The sequence below is a fragment of the Pyxicephalus adspersus genome, chromosome 5 (assembly GCF_032062135.1).
Source record: "Pyxicephalus adspersus chromosome 5, UCB_Pads_2.0, whole genome shotgun sequence".
Taxonomy (NCBI): domain Eukaryota; kingdom Metazoa; phylum Chordata; class Amphibia; order Anura; family Pyxicephalidae; genus Pyxicephalus; species Pyxicephalus adspersus.
In genome coordinates this window covers 102,409,357-102,432,025 of record NC_092862.1, presented here as the reverse complement: position 1 = coordinate 102,432,025, position 22,669 = coordinate 102,409,357, and the positions used below count along the sequence as shown (strand labels likewise).

At 35.6% G+C, this 22,669-nt stretch overlaps 1 protein-coding gene across 2 annotated transcripts in view; it reads right to left on the bottom strand.

The window, feature by feature from the left end:
• Positions 1-1,937: 1,937 nt before the first annotated feature.
• Positions 1,938-22,669, bottom strand: part of TMEM108 (transmembrane protein 108) — a 100,877-nt gene continuing 80,145 nt past the window's right edge. For both annotated transcript variants that reach the window (XM_072412310.1, XM_072412309.1), the window contains 3 exons: positions 14,625-15,611; positions 5,337-5,491; positions 1,938-2,429 (listed from right to left, as the gene is read on the bottom strand). In XM_072412310.1, coding sequence (XP_072268411.1) covers positions 2,307-2,429; positions 5,337-5,491; positions 14,625-15,611 — 1,265 coding nt within the window. In that variant the 3' untranslated portion in view covers positions 1,938-2,306. The remainder of the gene's footprint in view (positions 2,430-5,336; positions 5,492-14,624; positions 15,612-22,669) is intronic.

Genomic DNA, 22,669 nt, shown 5'->3' with positions numbered 1-22,669 from the left:
GTGCTTTGCAGTTGGCTTCAACACAGATGATTTATAAAGGTTGGGGTTCTTTACACAATGAATGGCATCACAGCACACCAACACTTATGCACAATACTTCTGCACATTTGTGTGAATGGGCTCTAAAAGTTTCACTTTGGGCATTCACATATTTCAAAAGCATGACCCCCAAACCTTGAAGTATTTTGTAATGCTAATTCTAAACAGATCTTTTATGCTTGTGCTGATGCAAGCATCCCTTGGCCTCCTGCATCTTATTGATGAATAAATGTAACCAAAGGTTGGCCGTTCAAGCTGTAGTAAAACAAGCATTGGAGTATGCCCTTGCTAATGAGCAACTGGTACACTCTGCAAATAAAGTATTAGTGCAGATATTGAAAAGTGCCTGCCTAACAAATTAGGTCACAGTGATTTTTTAAAAACCCAAAGGTGTCCATCAAAGTGATAATCTGTTTCATGTTTTCCTTTGAGCCACTAAGATCAATATAGTTCCCGTTTAGGGCTTATTTAGATTTATGTGTTGCAGTATGAATAGTACAACAACATGCGCTAATGCACATAACATTATTTTTGAATGGCATCTCAGTGTACTAAGATAATGTACCTGCAAGTGCATTGTCACTACCATGTGCACCAAGTACCAAAGCCACTGCCATAGTGAGTTGAAGTTGATTGCTTTATATTGAATAACGTGACTTTAAAACAAAACAACATATCATTTCATTATACATTGGTCACTCTAAGGGTATAACTAGGATTTGTTAATATTTCTCATAGCGGTTTCTTTTATTTTTCCTTTTATGTCATAGGAGAAGCAAAGAAAAACACTGTCTGCTGGGACATTTAGCTCCTTCATTGTTCTTTATACCATTCTTGCCCACAGAAACATGTATTAAATCATGTACATTCCCAATTGTGCATTATTTAGTGGAAAAAAAGGATGCAGAAGGCAAATATTATATTTATTCTTTTTATGAAAGTCTTTAAATCTTTTACGGAGAAAAATATTGTGTGTGTAAGGAGAGGCAGTGCTCACCTCTTTTTAAAAATAATAAATGCCTGGCTAGGCATTTCAACACTAACATCCAATGGGGACATTACCACAATTTCAAAAAACGCCCTTGTAACCCCTCTCACCATTAAGCAGTGCAAAGACAAAAGGTAGTTTGTGGCATGGTTGTATGAATGAAGCTACAGATGGGCTATTTATCTGTAATCTTTCCCTGGATCTGCCACTCATAAATTACAGATGCATTCAGTGTCCATGTAAAGCATGCTAAACTCTCCTACAATGTAACTGCTTTACAACATTCAAATAAAGTGTGTGGGGCTTATCAACAGAAGAGTCCTACAGAACTTAGAAGTAATATTACCCTTTATTTTTTTACCTATTTATATATTCTAGACCAGGGGTCGGCAAACTTTGGCCTTTAGGCCAGATACGGCCTAGCTGGTGGTTCATTCCGGCCTAACGCCCCCTGACCTATCTGGCCGGCAATATGGAGCCGCGGGTTGCCGGTGGATTAACCAGGGGGCGTTAGGAACTACCGAAGCCGCCTCCTTGCCGTGGCTCCCCTATTTATCGCGGCTGGCGTTGATACTTCTGCCGCTGCAGTAAATAGGGAACGCTCCCTGAAGAGAAATCCCTTTCCTCCCCAATTCATATGGAGGAGAGGAATTTCACTTCAGGGGGTGTTCCCTGGTGATGGGCGGAGCCATTAGGGCTGGACTCACAGTCCGACCTACTGTGCTCCTGCCCACCCCTGAAATGGCCTAGTGCCATAAAAGTTTGCTGACCCCTGTTCTAGACCATGTTGATGTTTGGCATATGAACTTTACCTACATAATGGTCTAGAATTACAACTCATTTCAATGTTTGCCTTGTTAATATTCCATTCTGTAAGTGTACTGGTAAATAAAAAAACTAAGGCACACAATTTCTTACATATAAATAACTGTATTTATAAAGCCACAGATTGTTCTGTAAAGTTTTACCACAATTGTAAAAAGATGACAATTCTTAGGAAAACCAGCTGAAAACATAGTAATTGAAGGATAAGAGGGAGGTACACAAAGCATATTCATATTATATAGGTGTATGTAGATACTTAGATCTGCTGTTAGGGTGCTTTTGGAGGGATGGCGGTCAACTAAAATCAACTAAAGTTTTAACTGCTTGTTATCCAGTTTCTACAGCAACTTAAGACACAGAGTTTCCACCTTTTATGTCAAATTGTCCTTTTTATTCACTGCTGTTTATGTCGGGAGTTAGATGGAAAGTACAGTACTGCCCATGTCAGTGGTCGTCATATTTCAGAAGTATGTTCATGTCCCGCGAAAAGTGTTTCCTGACAAAACGGGTTGACAAGGACCATGCCACTGCTTCGATAGTCGCCATTAGCTGGTGAGCGAGGCTCTGATAGATGATCCTGTGGAAAAATAAATATGTTGGCATCACAAACGTAACATAAAAATACATAAAATAATGACATTACATAACATAACATAGCATTACATAGCATAACATAACATAATCACTCCAGTTGCACTTTACAAATTTATAAAAAGAAATTATGAACATTAATTATTTTTTAAATGCAAACATGACAAAATACATAATTCTGAATAATGCACATTGTTATTGTATCTATCTGCAAGCGCTGGTGAAACAGCTGACAAAAAATGAATCTTCTTTACAAGGTATTAGGAATGCTGTATCATTACAGTCGTGTTGTTACTTTTAAAGACAAGTTATTAGTAGTATGCTATACATTCTGTTCTTGTTCTTATGTAATGCAAAACATGTATTTCCTATCTGTACACACGCAACTGCAATGGTTTCATTGTATACTATAAAAATATGTAATTATAGAGACTGCAAGGCGCATAGTATGTATATATACAAAAAAAAGAGTCTTCCAATATATATTCTAGTATAAAACATTATTGCTATTTTTTTATATCCTTCCATCTCTGATGTTGGCATTTTAAATGGATATTTAATAAAGTTTTGGTGATAAAGCACATGCTAATCCAGTGAAGTGCTTATCACATACACCAGTTTACATAGTAACATAGTAAAAAATACATTATTTAAGCTTAATCATATATTTATATCTGTAATGGTCCATAGGTACTATTCTTGAATTTAGGAAAAGTTTTGATACAGCCCAATAAGTAAGTAAGATGCTGAGCAACAATCTTTTGCATCATGTAGGGGATAACAAGAGTTATACACAGTAATTAACAATTTAATATAAACCAGTGTTTTAATAGATACCTATAAGAAGGTATTAGGTTATGGTGCCCTTTTTGTCCCCAACAAGGTCTCTCTGCAGAGCCTATTATGATAGTAATACTTTCATGTCTTCATGAAAGTAACATGGAGTAACATGATTCCCAACACATTTTGCAGATTTTAATACTTCATCAGGGGAAGATTACATTTTAAGGGTAATATTCCTGTAATGTTCCTGTTATTCTTTCTTCTAAGTCTAAGCAATACAAATCTGACAAAATTTCTAGATTTCCCTACTCTACTAGGGAAAGTATTGTTATTTTGGTATGTGGTCATATTGTAAATCTTCCATCCCTTTTTGTCAGGTGAAATTTTGTCACTTGGAAAGTGAATGAATCATAAATAGTAGCAAAAACAGCATGGGTTTTACAACCTGACAACTCAATCCCAAAAAAAGAAGAGACATAGCCTCTCCCTTGTACAATTAAGAGGCTGCCTGTACCCAACATTTTGTATTTTTCACTCGTTACTTGTTTTTTTACTCTACTTTAGGTAGAGAAGCTTTACTTTATGGACAATGGTGAGGAGTAAATATTAAAATTAGGTAAACAGATCTGCAGTTTTGTGTTGTGATTTGTAAGGAGGATGGACTATTTATTGGTCTATTTATCACAATATTGTCTATCTACATTTTAGGCTGATGGATATATCTGACTCTGCTTCTTTAGAGTAAAAGGAACATCATTCTTCTACTAAATCTGCCATTGTGTTAAGGTCTATCAGCCATCTCCGGTTCTCTGTTAGGGATATAAATATTTTAATGCACTGTGTAGGCTGACTTCACACTATTACTTATTATTCCCATAAGCAATTAGCTTTACTGTGTGGGTGATCCCCAGTGACCCATGGAATACCACAAGCCACCATCCATTTCTTCAGTCAATAAACAGTCATGGCACTGAGTGACTGAGTGAGTTAGATTTAGCTTTTATGTATATGGATAAGGTATGTTTTATCTCTTGCCTTCAGGCTAGGAATATGATTAAGCAGCCATCATCTAATGTATCTTTTGTAGAAACCAAGTTCTCCCCTAAAAATCCTTTATTATATGCCAGGGAAAATGTACACAGGTTCTAATGTAATTCAAATCATGCTGTCAGGTATGGTATATAATTAATGTTAAGATGTTGTAACCAATTTATTTAAAGGTAATAAAAAATGTGTGTTGCCTTAATTATCGATTCTTTTGTGTGAGTTATAAATTAAAATAATACATGAAAAATAAAACACTATTTTTTATAGGATAGTAATAGACAATCACACATTGTGTAGTTGAAACTTTTGTATTCACTATAAATTAGTAAAATGGAAAATTAGTAAATGAAAACCGTTACATTTTGGTTAAAGTGGACTAAACAAGCATGCAAATATCTATGTGACAAGTTGTGGGTCAGCTATCTAAACACCTGACCTGCATACTCATTCTGGGTTAGTGATTCAGAATGTACTCAAGGCAGACGAACAGAAAACCAACCAGGCAGAAATTTCAACTCCATTCTATGCAAAGCTAAAATATTTTGGGATGGAGTTAGGCTTTCAAAAAAACAGGTGTAGTAATAAAAAAAATCACAGGACCCCTTGCTATAACATGGTTTGGACTCCCATTAAATGACAATAATTGGTACACCATGTACATACCCTTTCTTCATTTTGACATAATCCCTTTATTCAATTCTGTGTGATGTATTTGGTCCCATTGGCTCCAATAAGTCACTTTCCCCTCTACTATGCTTTGATTTTTATTAAAGGAAGATATATTTGTGTTGGCCATAACATCTGACCCCTGATTCTAACATTTGCCTTTATTTTAGGCTAATAACAAGGCTTAAAGTTCAGAAAATCAAGCCAACCAATCTTTACTGATAAATTATGAAATCCGATTACCATGAGTATAGTATTGAGGGAAATAAAACCAAAAGAATTATAGTAAAAATGAACATAATGAAGATTTATTTTTGCCAGCTATGTGTTTTCCAGGACCTGCATCTATGCGGTGTGTTTTTTTTAATGTGTGTATATGTGTACACAATCATATCACCTCTGACGTTTCCAGGGACTGAATTTCTCGGGGTAGCTCCACAGCATGCTTGTTGAAGTAGTCCATAGTTATTGCATTATTCCAGTAACTTAAGTTATTCTCAGGGTTGGAGGCCTTCTTCTTCCGTCTCATGCAGCACACAGTTAATAAAACAGCTGTAAAAAAGACATGGTTGACAGGTTGAGTCATTTAAAACATTTTAAAGAATAATGAGGAAGAGATACAAATATGAACTCTAGCATAAAAAAAGGTACAAAGATAAGGAAAAAATAGAGGCTACATTGATGGGTTCTCCCTAATTGCTAAAGGGGTAGTCGTCTAGCTGTTTCAATATATATATATATATATATATATATATATATATATATATATTTATATATGTTTTTTTTTTTTTTTTTTTTTTTTTTTAAAGGATTTATTTTTTTAACAAGAAACAACTTTATGAGGCTGAACAAGATAACTCCCTCTGAAAAATGATATGGGCAAAGTTATGGGCAAAGTTATCCTTATCTACTTTTTCAGCATTCACTGCATTCAGTCACAAAACATCTCAGAGCTTCATAAGAAGTCTTTTGATGGAAGATCTATATGGGATAGGATATACAATTAGTGACAGCTGCAAGGTAAGTCTTACTCTGTTTATCAAGTGAATTTGGAAGTATCACTCCCCAGGGCCACCAGCCCAATATGCATCATTTGTAATAGGCCAGGGAACAAATGCTCCCCAACCCAGTCAATCTGATTTCCATTGTGTCTGAAAAAACAAAAACTAAGAAAAGTATATAAGGCCCATAGTAAAGGGCCAATATCCCTGCAGACAGAGGTAAGGGCACTATTGATATTGTGTTATTCATTAAGGGGTCATCAGCTAATATGATATCAGATATCACTATTCATGAATGATTTTGACCACTATGATCAAATTTACTAGGTGATGATCAGCTAGATCACCACTTTACCTTTGCCCAGATAATATTCCCAACATTGTTAGCACTGAATGCAATAGGCTGCCATGGAAATTAGTGCTATTTGTTTCAACCACCTCGATCGCCATTTTTACTGTGATCAACACCTTTTGAAAATAGCGATCAAGTCCACAAAATAAATAAAAGCCCTACACATCCCGATTTTGAATACGCCAATCAGCTACTCTACTGCAACACGGCATGGAGATCAATGAGAACACTAATTACCTTTTTGTAAATTATAAAAGTGGCAAAAATATAAACCCCTTACTATTAAATGTTACTGATTAAATGTAAAGTAAAAGCACAGGCATACAGCAAAATCCATATACAGTATCGGTTATACTCCCTAAATGATTTGTAATTCTGTACAGCTAGTCTTGTGATGTACAGATATTTTAGACAGAGATGATACACATAGTTCTCAATTAGGCAATTTTTAATCTTGGTTCATCTTCAAGTGTTACTGTTCCATCTTTAACCTCAGTAGACAATAAATTAACATCATCACCCTTGTCTAGTAAGCATGACCTGACCTGGAAAGCATTAAAACCGACACAGGAATTTACTTAATAGCAGTAAAGTGCATTTACCAATATTTATGGGAGGAAAAAAAAAAAAGGTTCACTAAAATTAAAAATATATTGGTCAGCTGCACAATAATTTCTAATAGCAATATTCACCTCTTAGGCACTTCACCTTGTGGACTTATTACTTCAAAATACAGATCTGCCCCCTTTCTGGGCCGAATAACCCTAAGCTCTATAAATATAATACCAAGGTGGAATTACATAATCAATGATCTTGGATAAGCAAATGGTGCTACCCTGAATTTGGGAAGAGTTATAAAGCAATTTCTAAGCAATATAAGTCCACCATTCAACCTTGAGAAAAAATATTCACAGGTTAAGAGTTGAGGAGAGTTGCCAATCTTTCCAGCACATTCACACCAAGGTCAGACTGTAAAACCGTATAATTCTTAGAACAAGGTGAAAGACCCAAGAGCTATCTCAGACACGACGGCCTTGGTTATTATGTTAAATATTAAAGTTCATGGCAGTACAATTGAAAAACATTGAACAGTTATGTCTTGCTTGGAAGTGTTGCCAGGAGAAATCCTCTTTTCTTTCAAAAGAAAATGGCAGCACAGCTTTGGTTGGCTATGTTGATTCTAAATAAACCACAAACATTTTGGAACAATTTCCTTGAACAGAGATGTTTGACCATAATGCACAGCCCCATGTTTGGCAAAAACCAAACACAGCACAAACACCTCATACCAACTGTCAAGCATGGCGATGAGGAAACGAATATCTGAGATTGTTTTGCAGTCACCGGACTTGGGCTCCTTGCAGTCATTTAGTCAACCATGATCCCTGTATACCAAAACATTATAGAGTCAAATATGAGGCTGTCTGTGTGACGAAAGCTTGGGCAAAAATAGGTCATGCAACAGGACAACGATTTTAAGCACATCAGCAAATCTACAACAAAATATCTGAGGTTAGATCTTAATAATGTTAGAACCCACCAAGGATTAGATGATTCTTTTTTATGTCCTGATATGTAAAACCTTTGTGGGTATACTTTTTATTCTCATACATATATGTCAAAATGTTTATTTATTTATTATTTATTAATCCATTTACATTCAAATACATTGTGCATAGGAAAGGTCAGATTTCTAACTAAATGATAGTTAGCACAAAGAATGATGATAAAAGGCCACATGTTCCCAGATGCTGCTTGGTATGCAGTGAACTGTATTTATCATTAGTGCTATTGAAGCATACCTATTCACAAGTGCTAATCAGGACTGCCAACTCTAGGCCAATCTTATTCTCTGGGGTTTTGCTGACGTTTCCCCAGCCTGCATGCCCTGCACGTTTTCTGTTTTCTGACATCAGCACAACTAATGAAATGAATGTGCTGTTGTGCATCTGACTCATAGGTTTCTATTCTTTACTTTTGCCATTATTTCACATTTAATCATGTTACTATAGCTACAGCTTTTCCCCCATCAATTTAGTATGTCAGTACTGTCATGAATTTTAATGTTTTCATGCTGACGAGTTCTCAGCAATCAGTATTAACCTGATAATGTTTGTACAATTAGGTGAATGTTGTGTGGATGCATTAAAAAGACAACAGAAAAAACACAGAAAAAAAAATAATATATATAATGCAAAGGTTACCGTGCCCTTTTACCGTAATGTTAGTGTTTAAAAATAGGATTCAGTTTTAACATTCAGGCAAACCATAATGATTCACCTACAAGGTTCATCCCTTGCATCATGTGACTATTTCAGTAAAAGCTATTGATAATATGTTTTACTTAAACCACTGCTAGTATGTTCTACTGTCAAAATTCTCTGCACTTCTAAATTCTGAAGTTCTCTAGTTAGCCAAAGTTTTCCATGGAAGGGGCAAAATAGGGAAAACTTATTAGAGATTGTGCAGTTTAAGGTTTTGTGACCCTTCTACTGCCATAAACAAATAACCATGGACCTGTCACCTGCTATCCATACTAATACATACAAGCATAGATAGGCATGATGAGAAATGTGTATTCTGTCAGTCTGTAACATAGTCTTTTCTTATCAATTTATGCAATTGCAATTTCCTATCACTTCAGCAATTGCTAGGAATTACAAAAATTGTTGTTGCCATTCCCCAACATTTAGGGTCTATTTTGCACTTCAGATGGACACATGAATTTTGTAGAATGAAAAAGCATTTTAAGAAGACATTCAATTTTACTATGTGGCCGATGCACCTGCAGTTTATTGTGTATGTGAAGAGAACTGTAAATGCCCCTTTACACCTGCAGTACATGTTTGTGCTACCATATGCAATGGAATGCATGCACATTCACAGTCCCTGAGATAGGGGATAGACAATATGCTTTAGTGACCATATAGGAACCACATTCTGGGTTCCATGCTTCCCCTCCCCAGTTACCCTTATTTGCCTCTGTGATAAATATGAATGCGTATCTTTAAGCCACCTATGCAATTCACTGGGTCCCCTTTCAATCATCTCCAGCAGCGGGTTGTTGTCAGAAATGCAGAAAGCAACAGCAACATGATCAGCTCAGCACCAACCAATGCATTCCCCACTGTGACTGCAAGAACCCATGGTGATGGATCCCAAAATTGTGATAGTGGTACCCTATGTGTTAGGCCAAACAACTTTTTGTGATATGTTTGACTAGATATGTAAGTATTAGTATCATTGAGGTATCTGTACTTTTTATATTGTGTAAGGTAATTATTTGAAAGTTGTTCCCTATATTTAGCAAGGACAAAATTTGGCTCTGCAAAATGTACAGCCCATTTACATTTTTGCAGTAAGCAACTTAAAGTATGTAATGCCAAGGGACATATGTTATAGAGAAATATTTACTACCAGAGTAATAAATACAAGTATTAACTAGTAAAATTCATTAGGGAATACGCTATTCCATAAAGCAGAATATGAGATTGCACATTTTGTAATAACGAAGCTCTGCTAGGAAAAGTAAATTACATTTTACACAGAGGAATAACTGATCTTTTAAAAGACAGAGAAGTTATGGTGCTCTGTAGAGTGGAATAAAATGTAATATACACTAAGGAATAAATAATATTTTACAACAGGGAGTAAGCCACACTCAACATAGGATTGAAAAGAATTTATTTGAGAAGTGGCATAAGTATTCAGAATACAGAAGAAATAATCCAATGTCATTAAGTGTCTACATGTCCACAATGTGTTATTCACATGCTGCAGAAGAAATGGACAGGTTTCTTAATTACATCCCTTCCAGAACTTGCATTTTACCTAGACCCATTACTTTAAACTGCTCCAAAATGTCTATGTTGTGGCTAATCCACACAATTTTAGTGTGACCCTTGCTGGCAGTAGTAACAGTTAGGCAATAGTGACAATGGTAGGCATTATTAATAGGCTCAAGCTCAAGTAAGCACTGGAGAAAAACACAAAGGTAAAATACATTGTTATGACAATGATGTAAATAAGTCATAGTATTTTTTGATTCTGCAATATGCAAATAGATTTGCATGTAATACCTAAAATGATTAGCCATGAATTATATACCAATAGCTAATCATGGTAAAAGATTGGTTATTGGAAAGAAGTGAGTTACATACATAGATTAGGCATATCTAGCTAGTGCTGCACTTCATGTTAGATAGATAGATATATCTATCTATCTATCTATCTATATATATAATAATAGATATATAAAGCCTTTAGGGAAACAAAGAATGCCGGGTTACATCAATTTTGGCATGACTTGCATAGAAAGATCATGATTGATTTATACAGGAACCAGTTTAGATATAAAGACTATTTCTTGTTCCTTAACTGAAATAGATGAGGAGAAAGTTTTTAAAGGTAAAATAAATAACATATATAATTACCCTGACCTGCTATGTCCTCAGTTTCTGTCCACCTTAAAATTAACCCCAGCCTCTATTGTTCTAAATGAAAGCTGGTTCTACATTCTAACTGACAAATATGCTTGAGTGTTTCCATAGGACAACTAGAGCCAAGGATGCAGTGGAATGAAAGATTATATCTACTTAATGGTACATCCTAAATAAAGAGGTTTGCAAAAGCCTAGCAGTTAATGCCTGTGACCACTTTCGTGTGCCTAGCAGTTTCCAGTAGCATCCATGAACTTTAAAGCACTAACTTTACTGCTTGGCTGAACAGGCCCTAAAAGTACTGTCAGTTTTTCCCTTTAGGTAGACTATGCTAAAGTTATAGATAATGTATGTCTCTACCTCCTTGTTGGAACTTCTGGGAATAAGAAAACGTGACAACCTTGACGTCTGCTTATGATGCATGGCTCAGGCCTGAACAGCCAGTTGCAACACCAGAATATTCTTAGCTAAAGATGCTGTGATTATAATTTCTGACACCATCTAACAAGGAACTTACATGGAGCTTGACTCCTAAGTAAAAATAGTAATGTTACTAGTGATATACCCTGAACTCAACTCTGTACACAATGTAAAAATTACTTACATTTACTTTTCCACTGCCTCATTTTAACCCCTGGGCGAGCCAAAGACTTTGCACTTCCAAGTATGGGGAGCACATTACCTTTTTCTTTTTTTTATTATTATACAACTATAGCTGGCTGAGTGTCTAGTTTCCAGGAACATGAATGTTGGAAGCCTACAGACTTGGGTCAGCTCTGTACTTTCTAACAGATTCTAGCTTACATAGGAGGTTCTTCTGGCTCTGCACAAAAAGGTATATATGTAGTGGGAGCATCTAGAACCAAAATTAACATTTGGTTTGTCTTGCATTAGCGAAGCACAAGTTCACATAAAAAGATGTTCTTCATGTTAAAGGTTTATTTATTCAATGTTCTATTGAACATAATTAATGCTGTATAATAACTTTAGTTGTCTTCTGCTCTTGTGCATCTACCAGTAGATTGCCCAGCCAAATATTATAAATATTCCCTTTGTGTTACTAGGAACATTATAGACCAAGGATGGCTTTTTGACAGTAATCTGAAATGCCAACCTCTATTTATATTATAGAAGCAGAGAAGTTTAAAAATATTAGAGAATTACGTGCAATACAATGTTTCATAGAGGATACATGCTTCAACGAAAAAGACCTGGCACAAGTAAGTAATTCCTATTTTTTAAACATGAATTCATTATTTAAATATATATAGTTGTATGCTCACAAGACAGCAATAATATTTGGTGAATCAATGTACATTTTCAGTTTATGTAGCAATACATATAATGACCGGTAGGTGGCAGTAAAGATTCTTTGCAGTCTTTAAATGGAATAATATATGAATACTTTCTACATCTTAGTGTGCTATTTAATAACATAATTCCAATATTATGAAAACAATAGAATTTGTGCATAAAGTATCAGCCCACACAAAACTCATATAATACTTTTGGGTGGACACTGGTGGGCTGAAACACCCACAGGCTTCAAATATCAAAATGAACTCCAGCAGTGATGACTATCCTCTAGAGTCTCTTACTGTCATTTCCACTACAAAGAAAAATGTCTTATTCTAATGGATTTAAATAACACCCGGCAGCCTTGCACTCCTTTGGTTTGGCCATGGCAAGAAGATGGACAATGGAGTCCTTGAGGAAAATAAAGGAGTCCTGCACCATTAACCATTTTGTGAACAGAGATCAATGACACCTAGATGCCGAAAAAGTTCAGAATTACACGCCTACCTAAATAATTTTAAAAAGAGTTGTAAAGCTTTGATTTGATACACTGTTTCAATAAATTCCTGTGTTATGTTTTTTATTGTAAGCTTTATTTGTGTTTTATATGTACAGTAACAAAATTACTTTTTAATTTTTATTTGTTTTTCACTTTATGAGTCATAGCATTTATTTATCTGCGATGTACAATGACAGTTGAACCAATTAGTTTTTGTTTTATGATAGAGAAATTAACCAGATCGGTTTCCAATTATAAACTAAACTTGGGAGCTGTCAGTGTAGTCACTAAACTAGAAGCCATCAGCATGTATGGTATACAAATCTGAAATCATTGGATTAGAATTATTAACTTCTGTTCTGTCACTAACTGTCTCTGTAACAGTCCAGTGGAATTCTATTGGTTCTGGGGGGTGATGAACGGTCTAATGGGAGACAATTTAAAAAAAAATTGGTGTTTTAGTGGATGTTACTGACCTGCAAGGCTTCCCAATATTATACATTTATGAGCCTGGGCTATCTGCAGATATGCAGTTCCCTAAGGCCTAGGTGCAAGTTATCAAATAGTTACATACACCCATACAGAGATTGTATACAATTTCAAGCATTTATATAGGCAATTAAAAGATTATGTGGCATCAAAAAAGGCCAAAACGCCCACAAATGCTCATAAATGCCCACGAAGACTCAAATTACAATTTATTTGGTGGGACATTTATAAGCAATTATGACACGACGATCATTTACACAGGAATCATTTTAAAAAGCTTAAAAACACTCATACAGCATTTGTATAAACCAGGCCATGTGGCAAAGAGGAAGGGAAATGCCCAAAACTAAAATGCTCAAAAATGTCCACAAAGGCTCATATACACCCCATTTAGTTTAATGTGGCATTTACAAGCATTTTTTTTTAACATTTTAGAAATGTTTATGAGTGTTTTAGAATACCTAAATGCTGCAGGTTGTACTCTTTACAGCCCAAAAATTGCAGCACCTTAGTAAAAGTTGCATGACTCTACTCTGTCGCAGGATGTGTTCTTGCACAGCATTGCTGGTCAGAAGGTCTCTTTAATAAGAGCAAACTTTTATACTTCGTATCCAGGGAAGTATCTTTTAGAGTAAACAATAGTGGCACATTTATAGTCATGTACATTATGTTTTGCTTGTTGTAGGACTCTGAAATCTAGTCCAATTAATGAAAAAAGTGCTGGGACCAGTCTGACCCTGGTCACATGTGTTTGGCAGGTCATGTAATCCCCTACAAATTTTGGAGTGTTGGTTGCAGCTTGACACATAGAGCCTGATTTAATAAAGCTCTCCAAGTGCTGGACAGGATACACTTTTATTAGTGAATCTGGGTGATCCAGCAAACTTGGAATAGATATAGTCCAGGATTCAAATCATTTGGTAGCAAACAGCAAATACCTTTGAAGAAATCCATTCCAGGTTTACTGGATCACACAGCTTCTATGATAAAAGTGTATCCTCTCCAGCCTTGGAGAGCTTTAATAAATGAGACCCATAAAGTACAGACTGTGGACTGCATTTTAAGAATGGCATGTATAGCAGTATTCACCATCCCACTTTAAAATGGCACAGCTCCATCAAAGTTTTATTATAAGGTTCAATTATTTGCATTTATATGTCTAATGTACTGAATTTTTGTATATTATTTGTTCATGGGGTAGATAAATGTGACCAGCTAAAGCTCCTTTACATTTTGCATTTAAAGGAGAACAGGAATTCAACTCAAATGGCCAGTGCCTCTGTGATAGTTTGGACACCTTATGGTATCAAATAGATTTCTATATCCCAAATACAGCCATCGAACTAACATAGAGAAACTACCCTCTATCATGCTACACGGGATGAGATTGTTCTACACCCCCCATTTCTTACTCCTTCGCCCATTTTCCCTATGAAAAAATTTTGACTTGCATATCTTATCTATATTCAAATGCAACAGTACTTTTAGCGAATTGGGATTGTGGGTTTGTGAAGGCGTGAAGTCCGAAACTAAATAATATTGTGATTAAAATTCCTGGTAACATAACCCATATATGATAAATTGAAAAGGAATAAATAAATGTACTTACAACATGATGAGATTGGTACACTAATAGCCAAGAATATCCAGGCAATATCCATTTTGCTTAGGCAAATAGTTTCTCTGTGTGCAGGTTGACTGCCCTCCTCAGTTACATGTGAAATATTTCCAGGAGCACCGGGTTTCCAAGTCCCAGCAGGTACCAGCCTGTTGAGGAAATTCCCAGTAGCTGTGGATCCAGTTGTAGACATAGTAAGAGAATTCTTTGTGGTGACATCAGTTGGCACAGTCAAGTCTAATGTGGTGGTTTGTTCTGATACTGTATGAGTTTTGATGACAGTATTTTTGTTGCTTTCTATCACAGATATGGTGCTTGTAGTATCCATAGAAGTCTGCAGAGATGTGGGTGATGTAGTCATTCCTGTAATGACTGGGAAAGTTCCATTCTTCCCTCGTCTAATGGAGAACAAGGAACCATTGCGATTTAATACATCCCATAGTTTTAAATGAGGGGGTTTAAAAGGCACAGACACTGATTCAGAGTTCTTTGACATTTCACTGGCAAGGGTAAGTGAACTCTCAGTAGAAAGGCTTTGCACAGTGCCAGCATGGAGAAAAGAGTCTTTAAGAAAATCAAGAATAGTGCTAGTATGGTCGTTCGTAGTTGTAGTCCTCAAAGGAATGCTTGAAAAAAGCTCAGGTTTGAGGTAAGGTGCTGTAGTCCCCAAAAACCCATCTGTACTATTTACAAATGGTTTCTGCACATTTCCTGAATGTGTAACACCCTGATCATTAAAAAGTGGCGTGGCTGTAAGCCTGGCATTGTTTTTACTAGCTTTGTTGCGAGGCACCGAGTCTGAAGATTTCACAGACTGCCTATTGCCAGATCTTGTAGCCTTCCGATTAAATGTAACACCTGGTGTCACCATTTCTGCATTTGTAGTCATTTCCTTTAGCATATGGTAAGTTGATGATGTTGGAAACTGTTCTTTAACTGCAAATACTTTATCAACTTGTGCCAAGACAAAGAGAACACCTAGGAAAGAGAATATTTTAATTTTTTTTATAAACATTCAGGAAAGACATGGAATATAAACATTAGCTTAGTTCATTAAACATTAAGCAATATATTGTGGTTACCAACATACAACATACAATCAGTCTGTGATTGGACAATAAAGAAAAAGCATTACAATAAAAAGGTCAATACAATAAAAAATTGTTAACTGACAACAAAATGATTTAGAGTGATGAAAAATGCTGTACACAAGAACACATGAGGTGTTCTTGTTTTGTTTTTCCTTTAATATTATCTAGTGTTCTACCAGTCTTTTTTTGCATTATCCCTTATAATTTAAATATTCACCAATGATTTTTCTGTCTGCTGATTATAAGTGATATTTGGCAGATCTAGGTTGTAAAAATTGTAGTTGCAGTTATTCACAGTTCCTAAAATTAACGCGAATTCTCCCACCATTGACTTTAATGGTCTTCAAATTTGGCATTCGATCACCTGAACAGCTGTCGATAGCTGTCGAATCAAATAGTGAGATAATCGACCAACACTACATACGGTATTACTCTTTATATGTGGTATCTGCAATATTTTCCTTTTTCCCCAGTTTTGTTTTTCCTTTACTAGTACCTAGTGTTCTACCAGTCTTCTGTCCTAAAGAGACTTGCAGTGCTGCTTCAATGGGATACTAAAATTATTGCCCTGAAAAAAAGTATGCCAGAATATAACTAAAAATGTATATAAGTAAAGGCTTAGTAAATTTACCAGATCAAATGGGAGAAACATGAGTGCCGCTAGCACTGGGCATCGAGGACATCACTTGTGGGTGCCTTGTGTCCTGACAATGGGACTTCAACTTTTGTTTGTACACTTCTCCATTTAATGCAATGATTGTGGTCAATGTCCAAAAAACTGACAGCTATACAAGTGGCTGTGCTCTGATGTGCTTTGGCGTATAGCATATGGCAGGCACATCTCTTATATTAAGCCTTAAAATGCGAAGGGAGCCTCAAAGGCTGGAGTTAGTCTGGCTGCAAAACACTTATTAACAAGTTTGGAGCCTTTTTAAATCCCAAAATTTCGAAAAATAATAATAACTGTTTCAGGTTTGTAGAAAACAAATATGCAAACATTTGTTACAACCTAAAGAAAGTATACATTGATTTCATAGGGATATCAACTATGAACAACATGCTACACTCACTGTTTAAAATCTGACCTATTGTATATATATATTTCTGTAAAAGTAGACTGCACTGTAAGAAAAGGATAAAAAATGTTTTTTTTTTTTATAATAGAACTGGGAGTAGCTAGGACACTAACAACTTAAACAAACAAGTTTCTATGGTAACTGTGAATAGAAGGGTTATAGCCTTTCCTGTAATAGTATTTTAGTCCAGTTATTGCAGTGTTTCTTCCTATGATGAAATGAAAACTAATTTACCTGGCTTGACCTGTATCTGACTGATTTGTATGGGGCCGTGATTTACAAATGATTGGCCTTTCAATCAATCAGTCAATCAACATGGCTCCTAATTAAATGTTTACTATGATAACCAATTATGGTGATCACTTGCTGGTTAAAGGTTACAACCTTAGCTGAATGATAGTGGTATCATTTTGTTTAATACTGCAATTGGCAGATAGAATTACAACATTAAAATAATTATGCATTAAAAAAAAAAATGTATGTTTTAAATGATTTTTTTTAAGCAAGGCATACTGATGCTGCATTTAGTCATAAAAGCTAGGTCTTTACATTTTTTACTATAGCATTTAGGCAAAGAAGGTGTTAACCCATTTGAACCTCCATGGCCATTTCATGAAAGCCACTGCTGGTTTCCATGCAACTATCAGTAATGCAGCAGTAGTGCTCTGCTTTGGCAACATCTTTCTTATGAGTATTCTAGTTTACTAGGAAAGATAAAATGCAGTCTTGAATACATTACCTTTATCATTTCCATTAAATAAAAACAAAACACTAGCATGAAGGTAATTTGCATTACAAGATGTACTCCTCCAGCACAAAGATTGCTTAAACACTCACACTAATCTGATTTGGAGGATGTACAAGTACTAGAAAAATAACACATTTAATAAGTGTAGGACTGCAGGATTGATTTTGAAATTTGTGTATTTATTTGGAAAACATTCTTTTTTTGCATTATACCTTATAATTTAAATATTCACCAATGATTTTTCTGTGTGCTGATTATAACTGATATTTGGCCAGATCTAGGTTGTAAAAATTGCATAGTCTATTGCTTTTCAATTAGCAAAACTACTGACTGGTATTGTAAACCTGTTTACTACATTAGGCAACCCATCACTCATTTTCTGTGTGGTCACAACAAATTAATGGATCTGACTGCATGGAACCCTGGAATACGTGCTATAATTCTATATTCACCTACACATGTGTATGAAATTGATTCTATTAGGATTATAGGAATATTCATGAATTTGATTATGAACAATCCACATATTGCCATAGAACACGCTCATTCTGCTTCCTAGCACTGACCAAATGTTTTACCATCCCCCAAATTCTCCTATACCAACCTGAATACTGTATAAGCAAATAATGAAAGACAAAATAGCAAATAATGAGTAAATAAAAAAAATGTGTGACTGTATGGCTTACTGCAGAAGTGCCCATTCCCTGGTCCCCTGGTGCACCAGCGGGGTCAGGAGGTGGGCGGGTTTGTGTCTCTTGTGACTGTTTTATGCTTCAGTTATTTACTATTCCCTCAGCACCTATTAATGGCAGATTTATACAAATGCAAATACATTGCAACAAACTTCTGTAGGATGGTTTTATAAAAGACGAATATTGATATCAGATGGCAGCTTGCTTGCTTATTTGGGAAACTCAAAATTTTTCACATTTTCACAGACCTTACAGTGAAGAATCCCTTCCTTATCCGGAGCTTAAACTTCTTTTCCTCCAGGCACAAAGAGTGCCCTGTTGTCCTTTGTAACGGTCTCAAAGTGAATAATACGTTTATATATTTATACAGGGTGATCATATCCCTCCTTAAACGTCTCTTCTCAATAGATTCAGTTCAGCTAATCTCTCCTCAAAGCTGAGCTCCTCCATTCCTTTTATTAGTTTAGTTGTCCTTCTCTGCACTCTCTCTATTCCACAATGTCCTTTTTTGTGAATTGGTGCTCAAAACTGGACTGCATATTCCAGATGTGGTCGGACCAATGCTTTGTACAGGGGCAGGATTATGTCTCCATCTCTGCAGTCTATTCCTCTTTTAATACAAGAAAGTACTTTACTAGCTTTAGATATTGGAGCTAACATTAGATAAGGCTGTTGGATTAGACATATTATACTGTCTTCTCAAAATATGAAAATTATTAAATTCTGATTACCTAGTTAAGGTTTTTTAAAGGACTGTGTATCTCTACTCCTGTACCTTGGTGTTCATGATATAACATACCTGGTCATAATACAACTGGTAATTATGAAATAAACTGATAATGGAAACCTAAATGATAAATTCTCTAATTTTTTTTTTAATTTGCAAACAGTTTTATATATATTCTGTACTCTTTTGGGTTGTATGCGTGTTATATTATGTTACAATATTGAAAGTCACTACAACCAGATGTACACTAAAATAACTACATATATGCAGTAAACATACAGTAAACTACCCTAATATTCAAAACAAAGAAAAAATATAAACTCTGGATGTTTCCTATTTGTCATGGTCACTGCAAACAGACTGATCAAAGTAACAAGTCATTAAAGGATATGCATTTCTTGTAATCATTGGGCATTCCAAGTCTCCAACTTAACATACCCACAATTTGATATACTCCTATGCCTGTCAAACAGCCTGTTAGATCAACAGACAAACAAAAACCCTTACCCACTCTTACTGATCTAAAATAAAGTTTACTGTTAACATAAGCATGGGTATTATTGTAAATAGTATTCTTTCACAATAATATATATATATATATATATATATATATAATTTACCACAATTATTTGTGACCTACCTGTCATGGTTATACATAAAAATTAAACTAAAAAATACAAAAACAACTGTGCAGTCTGAGGGTTTACCTGAATAGATATAAGCTGAATGGATTGATTTGCTAGGCGATCTCATGTCATTGTTTTTGAAATATTTTAATGATCTAACAGATTAAAATCATAAAGAGATTCTACCAGTATGTCAGTTCAGATGTTGTAAGCAGCCTCTTGTATAAGGTGTATGTAAAAATAATACAGTATTAGTAGTGGTTGGCATTACTCAGTGATGCAGAAATTGGTGCTGACATGATGGCATGATGTACAAGTTAAATGTTGCAGAGAGTGGCATTAACATCATGTTTCTGCATCTTTAAGCTTATGCAGGGCTTCCAGGTGACAGCTCTTTAGGTGATGAGTCCAAGACAATCTGCACTCACAGGAGTCATTCAACCTAACCCAGGAAAGCCAATGACATCTAGTAGAGGAAAACAAGTATGGCAGGCAAAACAAAAACTTCAAAACAAAGCTGAGTATTGCAACAGGAGCTACTTTTTGTATTTTGATATACAAAAGTTATTCCTCTATTTATTACAAATCTAGGTTAATTATGCATTATTGTTTCTCCCATCTGTAAATGCTCTTTCAGTTTGGCTTATATTATTACACCTGTTTACATGGTTGAAGTTATCTGTGCTGCTAAGCTGTATGCTTACACATGCCTGAGCATTGACATCATATCATGTTATAAAACATCTTCATTAATAACAGCCCATGCGGGACCACTACTGATCTAGGAACATTGCTGAACACTGCTCGAAACACATTGTGCTTAACACTAGTAACCAGTTTTTATTAGGGTTAGGCTGTGATAATGCCTTTGTCACAATGTACAGCTCATCTATACACTGGATGCACAATGATAAAACAGAAGCTGTACTGCAAATCAGTACAATTTCTAGTGTCTCTGCATATTTTATACTTGCAATTAGTTTACACATTATACATGTGTGACAGACTAAATGTTAAGCCTCATGGCAAGTCTGGGCAGGAAGATAATAGGACTGCATAACTAGAATTCATAATGACTTGTTTTATGCAGTGCAAATCACACAATCTAGCAGACTATAAATAGGTCTGCTTGTGGTGTGAAAGAGGAACATGTAGTAACATGCTTGACTTTAGTACTAAACATAAAAAGAAAGTATATCCTCACAAAGGGACGTACATATGAATGCAAGGAATGATTTCCAAAAGGCCTGCTAGACGATCCCCTATATTTATAAAGCCCCTTCACCATCTGGATTTGTATGTGTTCAGTTGATTGAATCTCAGTTGCCTAAAACTTAGATTTGCTGTTCTTCAATTAAGGATCCTTAGAGAGAATTTATTTGGCCAAAACTTCCTCAGAAGCCAGAGAAAATATCAGCAAACTCCTATTTTTTATGTTTGAATTGTTTGAGTTCATCTGGAGTTTGCCTGCAGTCACAGCTAATTGGAAGAACTTGCGTGCCTCCAATCAGCTGTGACCACGGTTCCCACGCTCCCCGAGCTGTACTTATCAGCCCTGTGACCATGGGAACTGAAGTCAGAGAAACTCCATTGAGAGTTAATCTGGATTCACAGCTGATTGGAAGCACTTGCATGCCTCCAATCAGCTGTGACTGCAGGTTCCCATGCTCCCCGGGCTGTACTTATTAATGATAAGTACAGCCAGGTGACCGTGGGAACTGAACTCAGATGAACTCTTAATGGAAAAACTCCATTGAGAGTTTATCTGAAGTTCGCCTACAGTGACAGCTGATTGGAGGCACTCGCGTCTCCAAAACTGAAAATCTTAAAGCTGAAGCAGATGTAAAGCACCATTTAATCCAGTTGTCTTTTAATTAGGAAAACAATAAAAGGTATTGTATGTTAAACTAGTAGAGGAACCCAAAACTTTCTAAATAGCAGCCCTATGTAATCCCATGTAAAGACTGGCAAAAGGAAGGATGGTGCTAGGGGCCAGTCAGGCCTTATATGATGGCAAAGAACATGAAGACTGGGCTTTAGCTGCTACGGCGCCATTACCTATTCATAGGCCATGGTCTATGAAGTGAGCAAACTAATTTGCCTAACTGGAGAAGGAAAAATATAGCTTGTCTGAACTAGCTGGAGAAATCTAAAGATTATCTGGCAGGTTAATCAACTAACTTTGTGTGTCTCTATTGTGTAATAAAGGGGAACTTAAGTTCCACATTTAAAATTTTTGCATCAGGCAAGGCACTGTTGCAGGAGGAGACAGATTATGTCCCTTCTGTTAAAAGTATACCATGACTTAGCAATTGACTTTTCCATGGACTCAATTGACAAATTCCTAGAGAGAGTGTTTGCCAAGTCCCATAATACATATCTACCACCACAATAGTCTGCAACGATAACCATAGATATCCAAATAACCTCAGGTTTGTTAAAAACGTAGTATCAACTAATATCACTATTTGATATTTGTAATTCATTCTATTAACATAATTCATCCAATCTGACAAAATTTACTACAGCATTTCACGCTAAATAGAATCAAAGAAAAAGGTAGTTTATCTAATATGTGCAAGATGTCACAATAAATAATAAAACAGTCATAATAACCAACTATCATAGCAGTTTAAAAGCTGGGAATGTGTGTCTTAAATAAGATGTTTGGTTTAAAGATATAGGATATTTTATTCTTCATTTAAGCACAATTGGCACTCATCAAAAATCAGACAGTATGAAGCACTAAGAAGGCATCTTCACAAATATGATATGACAACTTAATTAAGGCAGCTGCACATTACAATCACTTTTTACTCACGAAGAAGAGACTCTACAATTTTGGAGGCTAATTAAAAAATGAAGAGTGCCGAATCGGTGCTCCAGGGACAATATTACTAGATGTTTCCCTTAAGGGATTACAGAAAAATGCAGATTTTGGGTGACTTATTCTATGACAAATTATTTGGTTAAAATCTGAATATTTTTAGAGGCAAGGTGTAATTTGCATTATTTTGTTTCATGGACAGGGTGGATTTAGCATGTGTAATGATATAAGTCATAACAAAAGCTACGC